The sequence below is a fragment of the Pseudophryne corroboree genome, chromosome 4 (assembly GCF_028390025.1).
Source record: "Pseudophryne corroboree isolate aPseCor3 chromosome 4, aPseCor3.hap2, whole genome shotgun sequence".
NCBI classification, from domain to species: Eukaryota; Metazoa; Chordata; class Amphibia; order Anura; family Myobatrachidae; genus Pseudophryne; species Pseudophryne corroboree.
In genome coordinates, this window is record NC_086447.1 from 181,997,473 (window position 1) to 182,020,635 (window position 23,163).

General features: G+C 50.2%; 1 protein-coding gene across 1 annotated transcript in view; it reads right to left on the reverse strand.

Annotated features, from left to right (window-relative positions):
- LOC134911229 (uncharacterized) overlaps window positions 1-23,163 on the reverse strand; it is a 107,916-nt gene that overhangs the window by 78,564 nt on the left and 6,189 nt on the right. The window contains exon 2 of the mRNA XM_063919533.1: window positions 1,417-1,605. Within this exon, the coding sequence (XP_063775603.1) occupies window positions 1,417-1,590 (174 nt within the window). The 5' untranslated portion in view covers window positions 1,591-1,605. The remainder of the gene's footprint in view (window positions 1-1,416; window positions 1,606-23,163) is intronic.

Genomic DNA, 23,163 nt, shown 5'->3' on the forward strand with positions numbered 1-23,163 from the left:
TTCTAACATATTATTTATATTTTTCATATACTCTACATAGTCAAGACTCTGGCACAAATGTTAGTATGACAGGAAACGCTCTGCCTCACCTCACCGCACGTCACTGTACTGTATGTACCCATATTCCAGTCCTTTGAACTACACACGCACAGAAATTAATACAGGGACATAGAATCTCCTCAAGACCGTCCTCTCCTCCCTTGGATACCAGCCCAATTCATTGTCCTATCTAAGCTGGATTGGAAAGTCAGGGGAGAATGACTGTTTGGACCAATAGCTCCCTTTAGGTCTGCATAGTAACACGGGGTGCACAATGGCTTTTGCTAAGGCTATGTATGCAGTTTAATAGTGTTCCCCTAGTAAACAGTTAAAACAGGGCCCAAGGTTTCTGTCAGAAGCCCTGAAGGGTTTGGTACGGGATCCTGGCGCTTAGAATGCCGGTGGTCATATGACCAATAGCGGCATCCCGACGCTCAGAATCCTGACACCAAGTGGGTAAGTATATTAACCCTCTCCCCACCCTAACCCTCCCTTCTTGCAGCCTAACCCTAACAACCCTCCTCGCAGCCTAACGCTTATCCTTCCTACACGCAGTCTAACCCAAACCCTTCCCTCCAACAGCCTAAACCTAACCCTCCCCATCATACTTGCATTCGGGATCCCGGCATCAGAATTTCTGATGGGTGTCGGGATTCCGGCACTGATCTTCTGCCCGCCGGCATTCTAAGCGTTGGGATGCCCACTACATCCTGCCCTGAATCCTAACAAGCCCAGATCCAATAATCGCCTGGAAGGAGTTGGTGTAGCTCCCTGACAGAACTGCGCATATATCTGTCTGCAGCCTAGGTGTATCCATTCCTGGCCCCTCAGAGAGGTGGGCAATTCTCCCGCAACGTCGCTGCCCCATGCAGCCCCCCTCAGCCTCCCATTAAAAGAGTACAAGTGGGCAGTCCGAAGGGGCCCAATGACGCGATTCGTGCTGAATTGCATCATCAAACCCCCGCCCCCTGTTATGCAATGCATATATTATCATCATTATATAGCAGGGGCGTGGTCACAATGACGTGAGCACCATGTGGCCTCCTGTCCTGAGCCATGCCCACGTTCCACACCCTATGCTACATCATGCCTGCCCGCTCGCCACCTGCGTTGCCGAGCTGGCTGCCATCTCCCGGAGGAGGCAGCTGAATGTCAGCAACCCTGATTTAGAACAAAAATTCTACAATACTGTAAATCAAGCGGAAAATGTCTAATGTTGAAACCACAGTAAGATATGGTCATCATATTCACTTAATAGCAAGGCCAAAGTCCAGCCACCATTTGTGTGTGTTTGCAGTCAGATGATGTGGGGTTTTCACATATAAAAAAATTTCAGTACTGGATTTGTGTCTTGTTTTTTGTTTAACCCAAACTTACCCTAAGGTAGCGGGAGCCATTTTGGATACTCTTTTTGAGGGCACGAGTGATGGTGGAGCTGGCAGAGGACTGGCACTGGGCACAGTGATTCTCATATGTTTTCATAAACTTCTTCAGCACTGATGTATCTATTACTTTAACTCCTTTTCCCTTCTTCTTGCTTTTCAGAGGCATGTCATCTATACCATTCTGCAATGGATCAGACATACAACATTTACACACATACCATAGTAAGCATGGCCCACATGGAGTATTTATGGCAGCAGAGGGCAACATGATATTTTTTAGGGGCTTCACAAGTGGATCTTCTTCCCACAAGGCAGCTACACCTCTGAACTTATGGGCCCTACACACTTGGCGATTTGGCCTATGTAACAGACCAAAGATCTTATCGTTGGCTGATTTTTCAACAGCGATTTCTAGCATACACACTGGATGATATCTATTGCCAATTTGGACGATATGACATTACATACATCGATATCGTCCAAATTGGCTTGCATGCATAAATAATGATCGTCCAACGATGAACGATTGCGGGCACATGCATCGTTCATCATTGTTGCATACACACTGAACAATATGAACAATTTATGGTTTATTTTTGAACTATATCGTTCATATCTTTTAAAGGTATCGCCAAGTGTGTAGAGCCCATTAGTTGCAATGTAAGGATAGATAGAAGCTTTGTGATGTATCTCTGATTTGGTGTAAAAGTCACTACTTGGTATAGAACTATAACTTATCAGCTGTATCTGCTGATATGAATTTTTCAAAGTAAAAAGCAAGGTTATTTTTGTTTCAAAAGAACACTTAATTTGGGTGCTGTATTATAAAAACTATTAATATGTTAGTAATAATATTTACCCTCAGCTGCTGTATCATCATAGAGAATGGCTGCCAACTGTACAAATTAAGAGTAAAAGCCAGAACATAATAGTACTTTAAGAGGCAAGAGAAAGAAAAATTACTAAAAATAAAGATTTATTCAATCTCTTACAAGTAACACAAAAACATAATTGGTATAATTATAATAAAGAGTTAGATTTGGGTGGATTATATTGTTTCTGTGCAGGGTAAATACTGGCTGCTTTATTTTTCAGGTTGATCACACCCCACCCAAATCTAACTTTCTCTGCACATGTTACATCTGCCCCCCCCCCCCCCCCCCCCTGCAGTGCACATGATTTTGCCCAACTGCTAACAAATTTGCTGCTGCGATCAACTCTGAATTACCCCCCATGTGCACTGCAGGTGGGGCAGATATAATATTTGCAGAGAGAGTTAGATTTGGGTGGGTTATTTTGTTTCTGTGCAGGGTAAATACTGGCTGCTTTATTTTTACACTGCAATTTAGATTTCAGTTTGAACTCACCCCACCCAAATCTAACTCTCTCTGCACATGTTATATCTGCCTCACCTGCAGTGCATATGGTTTTGCCCAACTGCTAACAAATTTGCTGCTGCGATCAACTCTGAATTAGGCCCAATGGGAGCCAGCGAGCAAGAGCTGCACTGGTTGGGAGCTACTCCTACAGTCAGGGCCGGTTCGACCCCTTTTTGCTCCCCGGGCAGGACATAGGGGCGTGGCTTCATACAGGGGGTGTGGTCAGTTACGCCCCCTGTACAGTAGTAGCGCCGCTGAAATGCTGAGCGGTGCGCGATGACGTCATCGCGCACTGCACAGCAAAGGTCCTCTCCACGAAGGGAAACTAGACGCGTAGCGTCTAGTTCCCTTCACAGGGGGACACAGCCGGGGGACACAGCGGGCAGCGGAGGGCACAGCAGTAGCGGATCTGGCCATGGTGCGGCGCCCTCCGGAAGGTGGCGCCCCGGGCAAAAGTCCTGCTTGCCCGTGGCAAGATCCGCTACTGCCTACAGTACAAAAGCATCGCTGCTGTGCGATGCTTTTGTACTTATACGACGGGGTAGAGCCTGACATGCGGGGCGGACTATCCCTGTGCTGGGGCGTCCCCACGCATGTCAGGGAAGCTGATCGTAGATGTGCTAGATTTAGCACATCTACGATCAGGTCGGAATCACCCCCAATGTACATATACAAACAAAACAATATTAAAATGAAATATAAAAAAGTTACTAAAATGAATCAATATGGTTCTATAATGACTCAGGTACTTATATCATGGCTTGTTCCACTCTGCAATGATGCACAATGTATTGCTGAGATTTGTAGTACAGCAGCAGTAATGATGTAACAAAGTTACAGCTGGATATTTCAGTTCTCCCTTCGAAGTGTAGCAAGCACTACTGTAGATGGTATATGTGCTGGAGTTCTGGACTCCAAATGTATCCCTCTTTGCCCTCTGAAACTCCTTCAGATGTGTCTTCATACATCTAGCCTCAATACGCCATGCAGTACGAGATGCCTGGCGTGAGTGATCCGCAAGGTTCTGTGCAGCTCTGCTAACGCTGGGTGTTGTTTTTTTTTTTTTTGCTGAAAATCAGGAGACTGTGCTGATTAATTTGATATATGACATTTGTGTATTGTCTGTGACTGAGGGTCAGATTTATTAAGCTCGGTGAAGTGATAAAGTGGAAGGTGATAAAGTACCAGCCAATCAGATCCTAACTGTCATGTCACAGGCTGGGTTTGAAAAATGACAGTTAGGAGCTGACTGGCTGGTGCTTTATCACCTTCCAATTTATCACTTCACCAAGCTTAATAAATGTGCCCCTGAGTATGTAAATGGAGTAGAACAAAACTCATATTGAAAGAAAAAAAAAAAAGCTACAGCTGTTACATTGTAACACTTTGTTTACAGATTCAGAAACTCTGTTTCTAACAGATATACAAGTGTCATAAATCAAATGAATCAGTCTCCTCATGCGTTATTGTCACATTGCTTTGAAACTAAGAAGCATTTTCGGCAACAAAAAGATGCCAGATGCTAGAAGATTCTCATGCAACCTGGCATGCCTAGAGGTTTTTTTTGGTGTGACTGCAACAAAGTATGAGAACACAACTCAACATAGCTGGATAGTTAGAGAGAGTGAGATGAAGATAGATATGAGGGGTGTGCAATAAGTTTCTGGATGAACAAAAGTATTACAGTATATTTACAAATAAAGTGAACATTACAATTTTTTTTAAGTATTTGCCAAAGGAGTCTATGCGAAGTTGCATGCGCTCAAAACACTTGGTGAAGCAGCTGGACCAATCTGAAGCAGGTATTTTTTCTACATATTCTTCATATTATCTCACAATTATTTTTTATTTTTGTCCACCTATTATCTACAGATGATGGGGACGGCCATGGGGACCAGGTTCGCCCCCAGTTATGCTAACCTCTACATGGGTGACCTTGAGGATTCACTTGTGTGGGGGAGTGGCTGGGAGGGGAACCTGGTCTTCTATGGCCGTTACATTGATGACCTTTTTATTATTTGGGATGGGGATCTATCCAGTATTTCTTCTTTTATCTCGCATCTTAATAGCAACACTTATAATTTATCTTTCACTACTGATCACAGTAGGGAGCGTATAAACTTCCTGGATGTGACCCTTGAGATTGTGGACAACCAAATCATTACATCAAATTATACTAAATTAGTTAGCACACTTTCATATTTACACTATGAGAGGGCTAATTTTGCCCTTTGAAAACGTAATATTCCCAAGGGGCAGATGATGCCACTCAGACGTAATTGTTCCAACAATGACACCTTCTCCCGGCAGGCGAATTAACTAATGGACTCCCTAAGACGGAGAAAATATCCCGAGCGTCTCCTTCAACAGGCCTTTGGTGAGGTGTATCACATGGACAGGACCAAACTTCTCACTCCCAGAACTAAAGATAAAACTACTGGGGATGAAAAGGAAAATAGCATGAATGGTGAGAGACAATTAGCCTTTGTCTGTAAATATAATAACTCAGCCCAAGAGATCCGATCTATCATTTCTAAGACAGGACCACACTCTCAACCAAATACTTCCTTCCAAACCTCTAGTGGTTTTTAAGAAGAATCAGTCTCTAAAAATCATACTAGCCCCTACCTATTTGGATCCTACAGAGCAAAAAAAGGAGATACCCACAGGATGTATGTGGCTGTCGACCAAACCCAATGGGTGCTTTAATTGCCTGAAAACCTGATGCATTACGTGTACACATATGCCTAAAAAAACATGTTCCCTGACTATACCTGGGAATAATGAACAATATAAACTGAAAATATTTATGAACTGTGGCACCAACTATGTAATCTATCTCCTAACTTGCGGTAGCGGCCTTAATTATGTGGGGAGAACCACAAGATATTAAAATTTGGCTCCCTGCACCCAGATGGGTTGAATGAGACGATTGAGTTAAACACAATACGATAATATAGATCTGGGGTACTGCGTGATATATATCTCTCTCCCCCCCCCTTCCTCTGTTGCTCTCTTTAAGAACTTGTGTTCCTCTTCCTAAATTTGATGTACACATTTAGTAAAACAGAAACAACATTAAAATAAAATATAAGATTATATGTATTAATCTCTATCTTGTAGTAATATGATGGAAGACAGTTATAGTACTCAATCAGATCTTTGGAGTATGATTTCTATTTGTATGTATAATCTCCCAATTTGGAGAATGAAAAAGATGGTTCTCTGCATACTAAAAAAATTCCTCCATCTGTGTGCAGGACATATTGGATAGTTGAGGACTGTGAGAATATATCTAATCTTTTATAATCTCCTATATCATCATTTTTCTATTATTTTTTATTTATTATATTTTTTAACTAATGATGCTTCAGATGTGTGGTTTACTGGAGCATATGTAATTAAAGCCAGCCATGGAATATAATATGTGCTCTAAATCTAGCATATGCATATGTCTCTCTATTTACCATTCACTAGTATGTTTTGTAACAATTTATGTTAAATACAATTGAATTAACTAGAAATCACATATGTCTCATTGATTGAGGTCTTTTGAGTATCTCTGTATCAATATGGCTGGACCATTTATCTATGTGTTTCGTTTAAATACAAATTATACTAAAGTGAATAATATTGGTGCTTGTCATCCAATCTCCTATAAAGATATATGTCCCCACTTACTATTGTGCTCTCTAATGATGCATTTATAATTACTCTTCCATTGCACAATCAGTGCTGCGTCCCATAGTTTTTGGAACACAGCACCTACTTCCTGATTTCCACTCGTGCGCTCCATTGAACGATATGACCTTTCCGGGTCTGTGAGCCGCATAACACGCCTGCGGGATCACGTGATCAGAGCCGGTCACGTGGTCCCGGGCGGGATATTACAAAACTCGAGATACTGGGTCCATTGGCTATCAAATATCATGTGATCGGTCGCGATCACATGACATTAATTCCAGATCGTATTCTTACACTTTTATAGTGTTTATAGAACTCGTTTTTATAAATAAAGGTGATTCTAATGTATATTTTTAGACTGATTTCCTTCTGCTGTGACTAAATATTGGATTTGTGAAATAGATATTAATGTGTGTTAGTAGGGCTAACAGATGTTCTTAACTAATCCTTAATTATTAAGGGTATATATAGTCTGCTAGCTGGACATTGGACTTATGCTCCTGAGGAAGCTGGCACCCATCAGACCAGCGAAACGCGTTGGTATTTACCCTGTAGGACCACAAGTACCAGCACCCACATCCACCTCCTGGCGATATTTGGACTCATTAGCATCCACTGGATCAAATTCTGACACAAGTTTTCTACAGACCCGGACTCATCCCCATCTGCCATCTGGTCCCTATTTGCATGGGATACCTAGGGGACTCTTATCCGGAATCAAGTCTGGTAAAATGCTCTTACATCTACTAAACTTGTGGGCAAATGTGGAATAGTGTCCTAGCCAGGAACTGTGGACATTTTATTTGAAAGGGTTAACCTTTGTGGCATCCTACAGATTTTATCCAATTGTTTGTGTTTTATTCTTGAGGGATAGGAAAAATCTCTCTTTGATGAATGCTCATTAAAAGATATTTTTTTACATTTTACTTATTGAGTTTTGAATCACAGCCGGCGCCAGTACTCCTTTTCTCTTCATGTTTTCTACATGCTGGATGAAAGGTCTCCACTGCAGCTTCCAGTGACGTAAAATGAAACCCACGCATCTTGTGCTTGATTGTGGGAACACAAAGAATTTGCAGGAGGTCAGGTCTGAACTGTACAGTGGATGACCAAGCTCCCAGATTCATTCATGGGCCAAAAATTCCAACACTTTGCAGGTCTTGTGAGCAGGTGCATTGTCGGGTTGGACAGCACCTGAAAAGAGCACACAGCACTTGCGGCAGGCAGTGGCATACCAGTCCCCAGTGATCGTGCGCTGCTGAACGAGTGGTGAGGTAGCAACATGACCAGACTTGGCAACAAAACCAACCACCAATTGCTTGGTTACACTGCGCACACTTCTGTGGTGGTGCAACTACAACTGGGGTCTACTGGACCAACTGTTGTTTGGTCTCGGGGTTGAAACTGTAGATCCAGGATTTATCGCCACTGATGACCTCCCAGACAGAATTTGAACGACTGCCATCAAACCTGGCCACCATGTTCCAGGGTCCATCTCCCATGCCAAAATTCTGCAAACCACTCAGTGCAGCTGTTCAAAACTCTCCTGCTGTTGCAGACCACTCTTGTAAGTCGTAGAAGATCATGGCTCTCCAGTGGCTTCTGTTGAGCTCCATAAAGAGTTTGTAAAGAAAGTGAACATGGTAACTTCTTCAGTGTGCAATGCTGCTTATGTACGGGTATGTCCCTCGACATTTCACAAGAACTTTAGTCAGAGATTACAGTTCACAACCAGACAATTAGATTGTGTCTTCTCTACCTATTCACTGCACATCTGAAAATGTACTGGACTCCCCTGGTAGATAGATAGACTTGCAGACATATGAGAGTCTCACAGATGTCCCAGGAGAATGAGCAGATATGGAGTACCCACATTTTTTTAAAGATGGTTTCCTGGGACATCCTCCTTCCACCTACACTAGACTGAGGCAGAGTCCTCCCCCTACCACCTACAATACATTGGGGCAGAGTCCTCCCCCTTCCACCTACATTAGATTGGGACAGAGTCCTCCACCTACACTAGACTGGGACAGAGTCCTCCTCCTCCACCTACACTAGACTGGGACAAAGTCCTCCCCCTTCCACCTACACTAGACTGAGACAGAGTCCTCCCCCTTCCACATACACTAGACTGGGACAGAGTCCTCCCCCCTACCATCTACACTAGACTGGGATAAAGTCCCCCCCCTTCCATCTACACTAGACTGGGACAGAGTTCTCCCCCCTTACACCTACACAAAACTGTGACAGAGTACTCCTCCTTCCACCTACACTAGACTGGGACAGAGTGCTCCCCCTTCCACCTACACTAGATTGTGACAGAGTCCCCCCCCCCCCCCCCCTTCCTTCCATCTATACTAGACTGGGACAGAGTCCTCCCCCTACCACCTACACTAGACTGAGACAGAGTTCTCCCCCTACCATCTACACTAGACTGGGACAGAGTCCTCCCCCTTCCACCTACACTAAACTGGGACAGAGTACTCCTCCTTCCACCTACACTAGACTGGGACACAGTACTCCCCCCTTCCGTCTAGACTAGACTGGGACAGAGTACTCCCCCTACCACCTACACTAGACTGAGATAGAGTCCTCCCCCTACCACCTACACTAGATTGGGACAGAGTCCCCCACCCCCTTCCATCTATACTAGACTGGGACAGAGTCCTCCCCCTACCACCTACACTAGACTGAGACAGAGTTCTCCCCGTACCATCTACTCTACACTGGGACAGAGTCCTCCCCCTACCACCTACACTACACTGGGACATAGTGCTCTCCATTCCACCTACACTGGGACAGAGTCCTTCCCCTTCCACCTACCACTAGACTAAGATAGAATCATCCCCCTTCCATCTACACTAGACTGAGACACAGTACTCCCCCCTTCCACCTACACTAGACTGGGACAGAGTGCTCCCCCTTCCACCTACACTAGATTGGGACAGAGTACTCCCTATTCCATCTACACTAGACTGGGACAGAGTGCCCCCCTTCCATCTACACTAGACTGGGACAGAGTAACCCCCCCTTCCATCTACACGGGACTGGGACAGAGTACTCCGCCTTCCATCTACACTAGACTGGGACAGAGTACTCCCCCTTCCATCTACACTAGATTGGGACAGAGTACTCCCCCTTCCATCTACACTAGACGGGGACAGAGTGCCCCCCTTCCATCTACACTAGACTGGGGCAGAGTCCTCCCCCTTACATCTACACTAGACTGAGACAGAGTCCTACCCCTACCACCTACACTAGACTGGGACAGAGTACTCCCCCTTCCACCTACACTAGACTGGGACAGAGTACTCCCCCTTCCACCTACACTAGACTGGGACAGAATAGTCCCCCTTCCACCTACACTAGATTGGGACAGAGTTCTCCCCCTTCCATTTACACTAGACTGGGACAGAGTCCTCCACCTTCCACCTAAACTAGACTGAGACAGAGTCCTCCCCCTACCATCTACACTGGGACAGAGTCCTTACCCTTCCACCTACACTAGACTGGGACAGAGTCCACCCCCTTCCATCTACACCAGACTGGGATAGAGTCCTCCCCCTTCCATCTACACTAGACTGGGACAGAGTCTTCCCCCTTCCACCTACACTAAACTGGGACAGAGTACTCCCCCTTCCACCTACACTAGACTGGGACAGAGTGCTCCCCCTTCCACCTACACTAGATTGTGACAGAGTCCCCCCCCCTTCCATCTACACTAGACTGAGACAGAGTTCTCCCCCTACCATCTACACTAGACTGGGACAGAGTCCTCCCCCTTCCACCTACACTAAACTGGGACAGAGTACTCCTCCTTCCACCTACACTAGACTGGGACACAGTACTCCCCCCTTCCATCTAGACTAGACTGGGACAGAGTACTCCCCCTACCACCTACACTAGACTGAAACAGAGTCCTCCCCCTACCATCTACACTAGACTGGGACAGAGTCCTCCCCCTTCCACCTACACTAAACTGGGGCAGAGTCCTCCCCCTTCCACCTACATTAGATTGGGACAGAGTCCTCCACCTACACTAGACTGGGACAGAGTCCTCCTCCTCCACCTACACTAGACTGGGACAAAGTCCTCCCCCTTCCACCTACACTAGACTGAGACAGAGTCCTCCCCCTTCCACATACACTAGACTGGGACAGAGTCCTCCCCCCTACCATCTACACTAGACTAGGATAAAGTCCCCCCCCCACCCTTCCATCTACACTAGACTGGGACAGAGTCCTCCCCCCTTCCACCTACACAAAACTGGGACAGAGTACTCCTCCTTCTACCTAAACTAGACTGGGACAGAGTGCTCCCCCTTCCACCTACACTAAATTGGGACAGAGTCCCCCACCCAGTTCCATCTATACTAGACTGGGACAGAGTCCTCCCCCTACCACCTACACTAGACTGAGACAGAGTTCTCCCCCTACCATCTACTCTACACTGGGACAGAGTCCTCCCCCTACCACCTACACTACACTGGGACAGAGTGCTCTCCATTCCACCTACACTGGGACAGAGTCCTTCCCCTTCCACCTACACTAGACTAAGATAGAATCATCCCCCTTCCATCTACACTAGACTGAGACACAGTACTCCCCCCTTCCACCTACACTAGACTGGGACAGAGTGCTCCCCCTTCCACCTACACTAGATTGGGACAGAGTACTCCCTGTTCCATCTATTCTACACTAGACTGGGACAGAGTGCCCCCCTTCCATCTACACTAGACTGGGACAGAGTAACCCCCCCTTCCATCTACACGGGACTGGGACAGAGTAACCCCCCCCCCCACCCTCCTTCCATCTACACTAGACTGGGACAGAGTACTCCGCCTTCCATCTACACTAGACTGGGACAGAGTACTCCCCCTTCCATCTACACTAGATTGGGACAGAGTACTCCCCCTTCCATCTACACTAGACGGGGACAGAGTGCCCCCCTTCCATCTACACTAGACTGGGGCAGAGTCCTCCCCCTTACATCTACACTAGACTGAGACAGAGTCCTACCCCTACCACCTACACTAGATTGGGACAGAGTCCCCCACCCCCTTCCATCTATACTAGACTGGGACAGAGTCCTCCCCCTACCACCTACACTAGACTGAGACAGAGTTCTCCCCGTACCATCTACTCTACACTGGGACAGAGTCCTCCCCCTACCACCTACACTACACTGGGACATAGTGCTCTCCATTCCACCTACACTGGGACAGAGTCCTTCCCCTTCCACCTACCACTAGACTAAGATAGAATCATCCCCCTTCCATCTACACTAGACTGAGACACAGTACTCCCCCCTTCCACCTACACTAGACTGGGACAGAGTGCTCCCCCTTCCACCTACACTAGATTGGGACAGAGTACTCCCTATTCCATCTACACTAGACTGGGACAGAGTGCCCCCCTTCCATCTACACTAGACTGGGACAGAGTAACCCCCCCTTCCATCTACACGGGACTGGGACAGAGTAACCCCCCCCCCCTCCTTCCATCTATACTAGACTGGGACAGAGTACTCCGCCTTCCATCTACACTAGACTGGGACAGAGTACTCCCCCTTCCATCTACACTAGATTGGGACAGAGTACTCCCCCTTCCATCTACACTAGACGGGGACAGAGTGCCCCCTTCCATCTACACTAGACTGGGGCAGAGTCCTCCCCCTTACATCTACACTAGACTGAGACAGAGTCCTACCCCTACCACCTACACTAGACTGGGACAGAGTACTCCCCCTTCCACCTACACTAGACTGGGACAGAGTACTCCCCCTTCCACCTACACTAGACTGGGACAGAATAGTCCCCCTTCCACCTACACTAGATTGGGACAGAGTTCTCCCCCTTCCATTTACACTAGACTGGGACAGAGTCCTCCACCTTCCACCTAAACTAGACTGAGACAGAGTCCTCCCCCTACCATCTACACTGGGACAGAGTCCTTACCCTTCCACCTACACTAGACTGGGACAGAGTCCACCCCCTTCCATCTACACCAGACTGGGATAGAGTCCTCCCCCTTCCATCTACACTAGACTGGGACAGAGTCTTCCCCCTTCCACCTACACTAAACTGGGACAGAGTACTCCCCCTTCCACCTACACTAGACTGGGACAGAGTGCTCCCCCTTCCACCTACACTAGATTGTGACAGAGTCCCCCCCCCCTTCCATCTACACTAGACTGAGACAGAGTTCTCCCCCTACCATCTACACTAGACTGGGACAGAGTCCTCCCCCTTCCACCTACACTAAACTGGGACAGAGTACTCCTCCTTCCACCTACACTAGACTGGGACACAGTACTCCCCCCTTCCATCTAGACTAGACTGGGACAGAGTACTCCCCCTACCACCTACACTAGACTGAAACAGAGTCCTCCCCCTACCATCTACACTAGACTGGGACAGAGTCCTCCCCCTTCCACCTACACTAAACTGGGGCAGAGTCCTCCCCCTTCCACCTACATTAGATTGGGACAGAGTCCTCCACCTACACTAGACTGGGACAGAGTCCTCCTCCTCCACCTACACTAGACTGGGACAAAGTCCTCCCCCTTCCACCTACACTAGACTGAGACAGAGTCCTCCCCCTTCCACATACACTAGACTGGGACAGAGTCCTCCCCCCTACCATCTACACTAGACTAGGATAAAGTCCCCCCCCCACCCTTCCATCTACACTAGACTGGGACAGAGTCCTCCCCCCTTCCACCTACACAAAACTGGGACAGAGTACTCCTCCTTCTACCTACACTAGACTGGGACAGAGTGCTCCCCCTTCCACCTACACTAAATTGGGACAGAGTCCCCCACCCAGTTCCATCTATACTAGACTGGGACAGAGTCCTCCCCCTACCACCTACACTAGACTGAGACAGAGTTCTCCCCCTACCATCTACTCTACACTGGGACAGAGTCCTCCCCCTACCACCTACACTACACTGGGACAGAGTGCTCTCCATTCCACCTACACTGGGACAGAGTCCTTCCCCTTCCACCTACACTAGACTAAGATAGAATCATCCCCCTTCCATCTACACTAGACTGAGACACAGTACTCCCCCCTTCCACCTACACTAGACTGGGACAGAGTGCTCCCCCTTCCACCTACACTAGATTGGGACAGAGTACTCCCTGTTCCATCTATTCTACACTAGACTGGGACAGAGTGCCCCCCTTCCATCTACACTAGACTGGGACAGAGTAACCCCCCCTTCCATCTACACGGGACTGGGACAGAGTAACCCCCCCCCCACCCTCCTTCCATCTACACTAGACTGGGACAGAGTACTCCGCCTTCCATCTACACTAGACTGGGACAGAGTACTCCCCCTTCCATCTACACTAGATTGGGACAGAGTACTCCCCCTTCCATCTACACTAGACGGGGACAGAGTGCCCCCCTTCCATCTACACTAGACTGGGGCAGAGTCCTCCCCCTTACATCTACACTAGACTGAGACAGAGTCCTACCCCTACCACCTACACTAGACTGGGACAGAGTACTCCCCCTTCCACCTACACTAGACTGGGACAGAGTACTCCCCCTTCCACCTACACTAGACTGGGACAGAATAGTCCCCCTTCCACCTACACTAGATTGGGACAGAGTTCTCCCCCTTCCATTTACACTAGACTGGGACAGAGTCCTCCCCCTTCCACCTAAACTAGACTGAGACAGAGTCCTCCCCCTACCATCTACACTGGGACAGAGTCCTTACCCTTCCACCTACACTAGACTGGGACAGAGTCCTCCCCCTTCCATCTACACCAGACTGGGATAGAGTCCTCCCCCTTCCATCTACACCAGACTGGGATAGAGTCCTCCCCCTTCCATCTACACTAGACTAGGACAGAGTCTTCCCCCTTCCACCTACACTAAACTGGGACAGAGTACTCCCCCTTCCACCTACACTAGACTGGGAGAGAGTGCTCCCCCTTCCACCTACACTAGATTGTGACAGAGTCCCCCCCCCCCCCCTTCCATCTATACTAGACTGGGACAGAGTCCTCCCCCTACCACCTACACTAGACTGAGACAGAGTTCTCCCCTACCATCTACACTAGACTGGGACAGAGTCCTCCCCCTTCCACCTACACTAAACTGGGACAGAGTACTCCTCCTTCCACCTACACTAGACTGGGACAGAGTGCTCCCCCTTCCACCTACACTAGATTGGGACAGAGTACTCCTCCTTCCACCTACACTAGATTGGGACAGAGTGCTCCCCCTTCCACCTACACTAGACTGGGACAGAGTAACACCCCCCCCCCCCTTTCCATCTACACTGGACTGGGACAGAGTAACTCCGTCCCCCCTTCCATCTACACTAGACTGGGACAGAGTACTCCACCCTCCATCTAAACTAGATTGGGAAGAGTACTCCCCCTTCCATCTACACTAGACGGGGACAGAGTGCCCCCCCCCCTTCCACCTACACTGGACTGGGGCAGAGTACCCCCTCCCTTCCATCTACACTAGACTGAGACAGAGTCCTACCCCTACCACCTACACTAGACTGGGACAGAGTACTCCCCCTTCCACCTACACTAGACTGGGACAGAGTACTCCCCCTTCCACCTACACTAGACTGGGACAGAATAGTCCCCCTTCCACCTACACTAGATTGGGACAGAGTTCTCCCCCTTCCACCTACACTAGATTGGGACAGAGTTCTCCCCCTTCCATTTACACTAGACTGAGACAGAGTACTCCTCCTTCCACCTACACTAGACTGGGACAGAGTCCTCCCCCCTTCCACCTACACAAAACTGGGACAGAGTACTCTTCCTTCCACCTACACTAGACTGGGACAGAGTGCTCCCCCTTCCACCTACACTAGACTGGGACAGAGTAACACCCCCCCCCCTTTCCATCTACACTGGACTGGGACAGAGTAACTCCGTCCCCCCTTCCATCTACACTAGACTGGGACAGAGTACTCCACCCTCCATCTAAACTAGATTGGGAAGAGTACTCCCCCTTCCATCTACACTAGACTGGGACAGAGTGCCCCCCCCCCTTCCACCTACACTGGACTGGGGCAGAGTACCCCCTCCCTTCCATCTACACTAGACTGGGACAGAGTACTCCCCCTTCCATCTACACTAGACTGGGACAGAGTCCTCCCCCTTCCACCTACACTAGATTGGGACAGAGTACTCCCTGTTCCATCTACACTAGACTGGGACAGAGTGCCCCCCTTCCATCTACACTAGACTGGGACAGAGTAACCCCCCTTCCATCTACACGGGACTGGGACAGAGTAACCCCCCCCACCCTCCTTCCATCTACACTAGACTGGGACAGAGTACTCCGCCTTCCATCTACACTAGACTGGGACAGAGTACTCCCCCTTCCATCTACACTAGATTGGGACAGAGTACTCCCCCTTCCATCTACACTAGACGGGGACAGAGTGCCCCCCTTCCATCTACACTAGACTGGGGCAGAGTCCTCCCCCTTACATCTACACTAGACTGAGACAGAGTCCTACCCCTACCACCTACACTAGACTGGGACAGAGTACTCCCCCTTCCACCTACACTAGACTGGGACAGAGTACTCCCCCTTCCACCTACACTAGACTGGGACAGAATAGTCCCCCTTCCACCTACACTAGATTGGGACAGAGTTCTCCCCCTTCCATTTACACTAGACTGGGACAGAGTCCTCCCCCTTCCACCTAAACTAGACTGAGACAGAGTCCTCCCCCTACCATCTACACTGGGACAGAGTCCTTACCCTTCCACCTACACTAGACTGGGACAGAGTCCTCCCCCTTCCATCTACACCAGACTGGGATAGAGTCCTCCCCCTTCCATCTACACTAGACTGGGACAGAGTCTTCCCCCTTCCACCTACACTAAACTGGGACAGAGTACTCCCCCTTCCACCTACACTAGACTGGGAGAGAGTGCTCCCCCTTCCACCTACACTAGATTGTGACAGAGTCCCCCCCCCCCCTTCCATGTATACTAGACTGGGACAGAGTCCTCCCCCTACCACCTACACTAGACTGAGACAGAGTTCTCCCCTACCATCTACACTAGACTGGGACAGAGTGCTCCCCCTTCCACCTACACTAGACTGGGACAGAGTAACACCCCCTTCCACCTACACTAGACTGGGACAGAGTACTCCCCCTTCCACCTACACTAGACTGGGACAGAATAGTCCCCCTTCCACCTACACTAGATTGGGACAGAGTTCTCCCCCTTCCATTTACACTAGACTGGGACAGAGTCCTCCCCCTTCCACCTAAACTAGACTGAGACAGAGTCCTCCCCCTACCATCTACACTGGGACAGAGTCCTTACCCTTCCACCTACACTAGACTGGGACAGAGTCCTCCCCCTTCCATCTACCCCAGACTGGGATAGAGTCCTCCCCCTTCCATCTACACCAGACTGAGATAGAGTCCTCCCCCTTCCATCTACACTAGACTGGGACAGAGTCTTCCCCCTTCCACCTACACTAAACTGGGACAGAGTACTCCCCCTTCCACCTACACTAGACTGGGAGAGAGTGCTCCCCCTTCCACCTACACTAGATTGTGACAGAGTCCCCCCCCCCCCCTTCCATCTATACTAGACTGGGACAGAGTCCTCCCCCTACCACCTACACTAGACTGAGACAGAGTTCTCCCCTACCATCTACACTAGACTGGGACAGAGTCCTCCCCCTTCCACCTACACTAAACTGGGACAGAGTACTCCTCCTTCCACCTACACTAGACTGGGACAGAGTGCTCCCCCTTCCACCTACACTAGATTGGGACAGAGTACTCCTCCTTCCACCTACACTAGATTGGGACAGAGTGCTCCCCCTTCCACCTACACTAGACTGGGACAGAGTAACACCCCCCCCCCTTCCATCTACACTGGACTGGGACAGAGTAACTCCGTCCCCCCTTCCATCTACACTAGACTGGGACAGAGTACTCCACCCTCCATCTAAACTAGATTGGGAAGAGTACTCCCCCTTCCATCTACACTGGACTGGGACAGAGTGCCCCCCCCCTTCCACCTACACTGGACTGGGGCAGAGTACCCCCTCCCTTCCATCTACACTAGACTGAGACAGAGTCCTACCCCTACCACCTACACTAGACTGGGACAGAGTACTCCCCCTTCCACCTACACTAGACTGGGACAGAGTACTCCCCCTTCCACCTACACTAGACTGGGACAGAATAGTCCCCCTTCCACCTACACTAGATTGGGACAGAGTTCTCCCCCTTCCACCTACACTAGATTGGGACAGAGTTCTCCCCCTTCCATTTACACTAGACTGAGACAGAGTACTCCTCCTTCCACCTACACTAGACTGGGACAGAGTCCTCCCCCCTTCCACCTACACAAAACTGGGACAGAGTACTCCTCCTTCCACCTACACTAGACTGGGACAGAGTGCTCCCCTTTCCACCTACACTAGACTGGGACAGAGTAACACCCCCCCCCCCTTTCCATCTACACTGGACTGGGACAGAGTAACTCCGTCCCCCCTTCCATCTACACTAGACTGGGACAGAGTACTCCACCCTCCATCTAAACTAGATTGGGAAGAGTACTCCCCCTTCCATCTACACTAGACTGGGACAGAGTGCCCCCCCCCCCTTCCACCTACACTGGACTGGGGCAGAGTACCCCCTCCCTTCCATCTACACTAGACTGGGACAGAGTACTCCCCCTTCCATCTACACTAGACTGGGACAGAGTCCTCCCCCTTCCACCTACACTAGATTGGGACAGATTACTCCCTGTTCCATCTACACTAGACTGGGACAGAGTGCCCCCCTTCCATCTACACTAGACTGGGACAGAGTAACCCCCCCTTCCATATACACGGGACTGGGACAGAGTAACCCCCCCCCCCACCCTCCTTCCATCTACACTAGACTGGGACAGAGTACTTCGCCTTCCATCTACACTAGACTGGGACAGAGTACTCCCTCTTCCATCTACACTAGATTGGGACAGAGTACTCCCCCTTCCATCTACACTAGACGGGGACAGAGTGCCCCCCTTCCATCTACACTGGACTGGGGCAGAGTCCTCCCCCTTACATCTACACTAGACTGAGACAGAGTCCTACCCCTACCACCTACACTAGACTGGGACAGAGTACTCCCCCTTCCACCTACACTAGACTGGGACAGAGTACTCCCCCTTCCACCTACACTAGACTGGGACAGAATAGTCCCCCTTCCACCTACACTAGATTGGGACAGAGTTCTCCCCCTTCCATTTACACTAGACTGGGACAGAGTCCTCCCCCTTCCACCTAAACTAGACTGAGACAGAGTCCTCCCCCTACCATCTACACTGGGACAGAGTCCTTACCCTTCCACCTACACTAGACTGGGACAGAGTCCTCCCCCTTCCATCTACACCAGACTGGGATAGAGTCCTCCCCCTTCCATCTACACTAGACTGGGACAGAGTCTTCCCCCTTCCACCTACACTAAACTGGGACAGAGTACTCCCCCTTCCACCTACACTAGACTGGGAGAGAGTGCTCCCCCTTCCACCTACACTAGATTGTGACAGAGTCCCCCCCCCCCCTTCCATGTATACTAGACTGGGACAGAGTCCTCCCCCTACCAACTACACTAGACTGAGACAGAGTTCTCCCCTACCATCTACACTAGACTGGGACAGAGTGCTCCCCCTTCCACCTACACTAGACTGGGACAGAGTAACCCCCCCCCCCCTTTCCATCTACACTGGACTGGGACAGAGTAACTCCGTCCCCCCTTCCATCTACACTAGACTGGGACAGAGTACTCCACCCTCCATCTAAACTAGATTGGGAAGAGTACTCCCCCTTCCATCTACACTAGACTGGGACAGAGTGCCCCCCCCCCTTCCACCTACACTGGACTGGGCAGAGTACCCCCTCCCTTCCATCTACACTAGACTGGGACAGAGTACTCCCCCTTCCATCTACACTAGACTGGGACAGAGTCCTCCCCTTTCCATCTACACTAGACTGGGACAGAGTCCTCCCCCTTCCATCTACACTAGACTGGGACAGAGTCCTCCCCCTACCATCTACACTGGGACAGAGTCCTTACCCTTCCACCTACACTAGACTGGGACAGAGTCCTCCCCCTTCCATCTACACCAGACTGGGATAGAGTCCTCCCCCTTCCATCTACACCAGACTGGGATAGAGTCCTCCCCCTTCCATCTACACTAGACTGGGACAGAGTCTTCCCCCTTCCACCTACACTAAACTGGGACAGAGTACTCCCCCTTCCACCTACACTAGACTGGGAGAGAGTGCTCCCCCTTCCACCTACACTAGATTGTGACAGAGTCCCCCCCTTCCCCCTTCCATCTATACTAGACTGGGACAGAGTCCTCCCCCTACCACCTACACTAGACTGGGACAGAGTTCTCCCCTACCATCTACACTAGACTGGGACAGAGTCCTCCCCCTTCCACCTACACTAAACTGGGACAGAGTACTCCTCCTTCCACCTACACTAGACTGGGACAGAGTGCTCCCCCTTCCACCTACACTAGATTGGGACAGAGTACTCCTCCTTCCACCTACACTAGATTGGGACAGAGTGCTCCCCCTTCCACCTACACTAGACTGGGACAGAGTAACACCCCCCCCCCCCTTTCCATCTACACTGGACTGGGACAGAGTAACTCCGTCCCCCCTTCCATCTACACTAGACTGGGACAGAGTACTCCACCCTCCATCTAAACTAGATTGGGAAGAGTACTCCCCCTTCCATCTACACTAGACTGGGACAGAGTGCCCCCCCCTTCCACCTACACTAGACTGGGGCAGAGTACCCCCTCCCTTCCATCTACACTAGACTGAGACAGAGTCCTTCCCCTACCACCTACACTAGACTGGGACAGAGTACTCCCCCTTCCACCTACACTAGACTGGGACAGAGTACTCCCCCTTCCACCTACACTAGACTGGGACAGAATAGTCCCCCTTCCACCTACACTAGATTGGGACAGAGTTCTCCCCCTTCCACCTACACTAGATTGGGACAGAGTTCTCCCCCTTCCATTTACACTAGACTGAGACAGAGTACTCCTCCTTCCACCTACACTAGACTGGGACAGAGTCCTCCCCCCTTCCACCTACACAAAACTGGGACAGAGTACTCCTCCTTCCACCTACACTAGACTGGGACAGAGTGCTCCCCCTTCCACCTACACTAGACTGGGACAGAGTAACACCCCCCCCCCCCCCCCTTTCCATCTACACTGGACTGGGACAGAGTAACTCCGTCCCCCCTTCCATCTACACTAGACTGGGACAGAGTACTCCACCCTCCATCTAAACTAGATTGGGAAGAGTACTCCCCCTTCCATCTACACTAGACTGGGACAGAGTGCCCCCCCCCTTCCACCTACACTGGACTGGGGCAGAGTACCCCCTCCCTTCCATCTACACTAGACTGGGACAGAGTACTCCCCCTTCCATCTACACTAGACTGGGACAGAGTCCACCCCCTTCCACCTACACTAGATTGGGACAGAGTACTCCCTGTTCCATCTACACTAGACTGGGACAGAGTGCCCCCCTTCCATCTACACTAGACTGGGACAGAGTAACCCCCCCTTCCATCTACACGGGACTGGGACAGAGTAACCCCCCCCCCCACCCTCCTTCCATCTACACTAGACTGGGACAGAGTACTCCGCCTTCCATCTACACTAGACTGGGACAGAGTACTCCCCCTTCCATCTACACTAGATTGGGACAGAGTACTCCCCCTTCCATCTACACTAGACGGGGACAGAGTGCCCCCCTTCCATCTACACTAGACTGGGGCAGAGTCCTCCCCCTTACATCTACACTAGACTGAGACAGAGTCCTACCCCTACCACCTACACTAGACTGGGACAGAGTACTCCCCCTTCCACCTACACTAGACTGGGACAGAGTACTCCCCCTTCCACCTACACTAGACTGGGACAGAATAGTCCCCCTTCCACCTACACTAGATTGGGACAGAGTTCTCCCCCTTCCATTTACACTAGACTGGGACAGAGTCCTCCCCCTTCCACCTAAACTAGACTGAGACAGAGTCCTCCCCCTACCATCTACACTGGGACAGAGTCCTTACCCTTCCACCTACACTAGACTGGGACAGAGTCCTCCCCCTTCCATCTACACCAGACTGGGATAGAGTCCACCCCCTTCCATCTACACTAGACTGGGACAGAGTCTTCCCCCTTCCACCTACACTAAACTGGGACAGAGTACTCCCCCTTCCACCTACACTAGACTGGGAGAGAGTGCTCCCCCTTCCACCTACACTAGATTGTGACAGAGTCCCCCCCCCCCCTTCCATGTATACTAGACTGGGACAGAGTCCTCCCCCTACCACCTACACTAGACTGAGACAGAGTTCTCCCCTACCATCTACACTAGACTGGGACAGAGTGCTCCCCCTTCCACCTACACTAGACTGGGACAGAGTAACACCCCCCCCACCCCTTTCCATCTACACTGGACTGGGACAGAGTAACTCTGTCCCCCCTTCCATCTACACTAGACTGGGACAGAGTACTCCACCTTCCATCTACACTAGACTGGGACAGAGTGCCCCCCCCCCCCCCCTTCCACCTACACTGGACTGGGGCAGAGTACCCCCTCTTTTCCATCTACACTAGACTGGGACAGAGTACTCCACCTTTCATCTACACTAGACTGGGACAGAGTGCCCCCCCCCCCTTCCACCTACACTGGACTGGGGCAGAGTACCCCCTCCCTTCCATCTACACTAGACTGGGACAGAGTACTCCCCCTTCCATCTACACTAGACTGGGACAGAGTCCTCCCCCTTCCATCTACACTAGACTTCCTGTCCTCCAGTTTAGGGACTCAAAATCAGCTTACTTCCAGTGGCATCCCATCCCTCCAGGCTGGCAATGCAGACAGCCTTTACTTGGAGAGAATAACAGCCTCCATCTGACTGGAAAACAGTGTCCATGTCCAGACAACCTATAAATACTATGAGTCCCGTTTTCAGGGGTTAGCCGCAAATATTAGGTATCTCCTGAATGTATACAGGAAGGAACACAGCAGGTCACTGGTGTATCTATAATGGATGCAGTTTGTGTGGTGCACATGGGTCCCTGGGTTCAGAGGGGACCCACACCGCACACACTGCACCCATTTCTTCTATACTTACCTTTCCGGCATCCATCGGCGACTGTGTGTGGGCCCCCTCCTCTCCCGTAGCCGTCACCGCCACTTCTAGCGCACTGAGTGCTAGAGACTCTGGCACAGTGCCAGAGTCCACAGAGCATGCACAGGACTCTGGAAAAATGGCGCAGCAGCCATTTTTCAGAGTTCTGCGCATGCGCTGTAGACTCTGGCACTGTGCCAGAGTCTCAGCGCTGAGAGCACTAGCAGTGGTGGTGACGGCTACAGGAGAGGAGGGGGCCCACACACGGAGTCTGCACACGGGTCCCCTCCTCTCTAGAAATGCCGCTGCAGCAGGTATCTCCTATACCTGCTACGATTCCTCCATTTCCGCCCTAAGCCACAACCCCATAGGTTTCTATGGGGTATGCATTACTGCCCAATGTATCAATAACGGGAATGCGGAACATTCCCAATATTGATCCCCACTGCTACCGCAATCTTTCGATTTTGGTAGCCCATTGTAGCCTA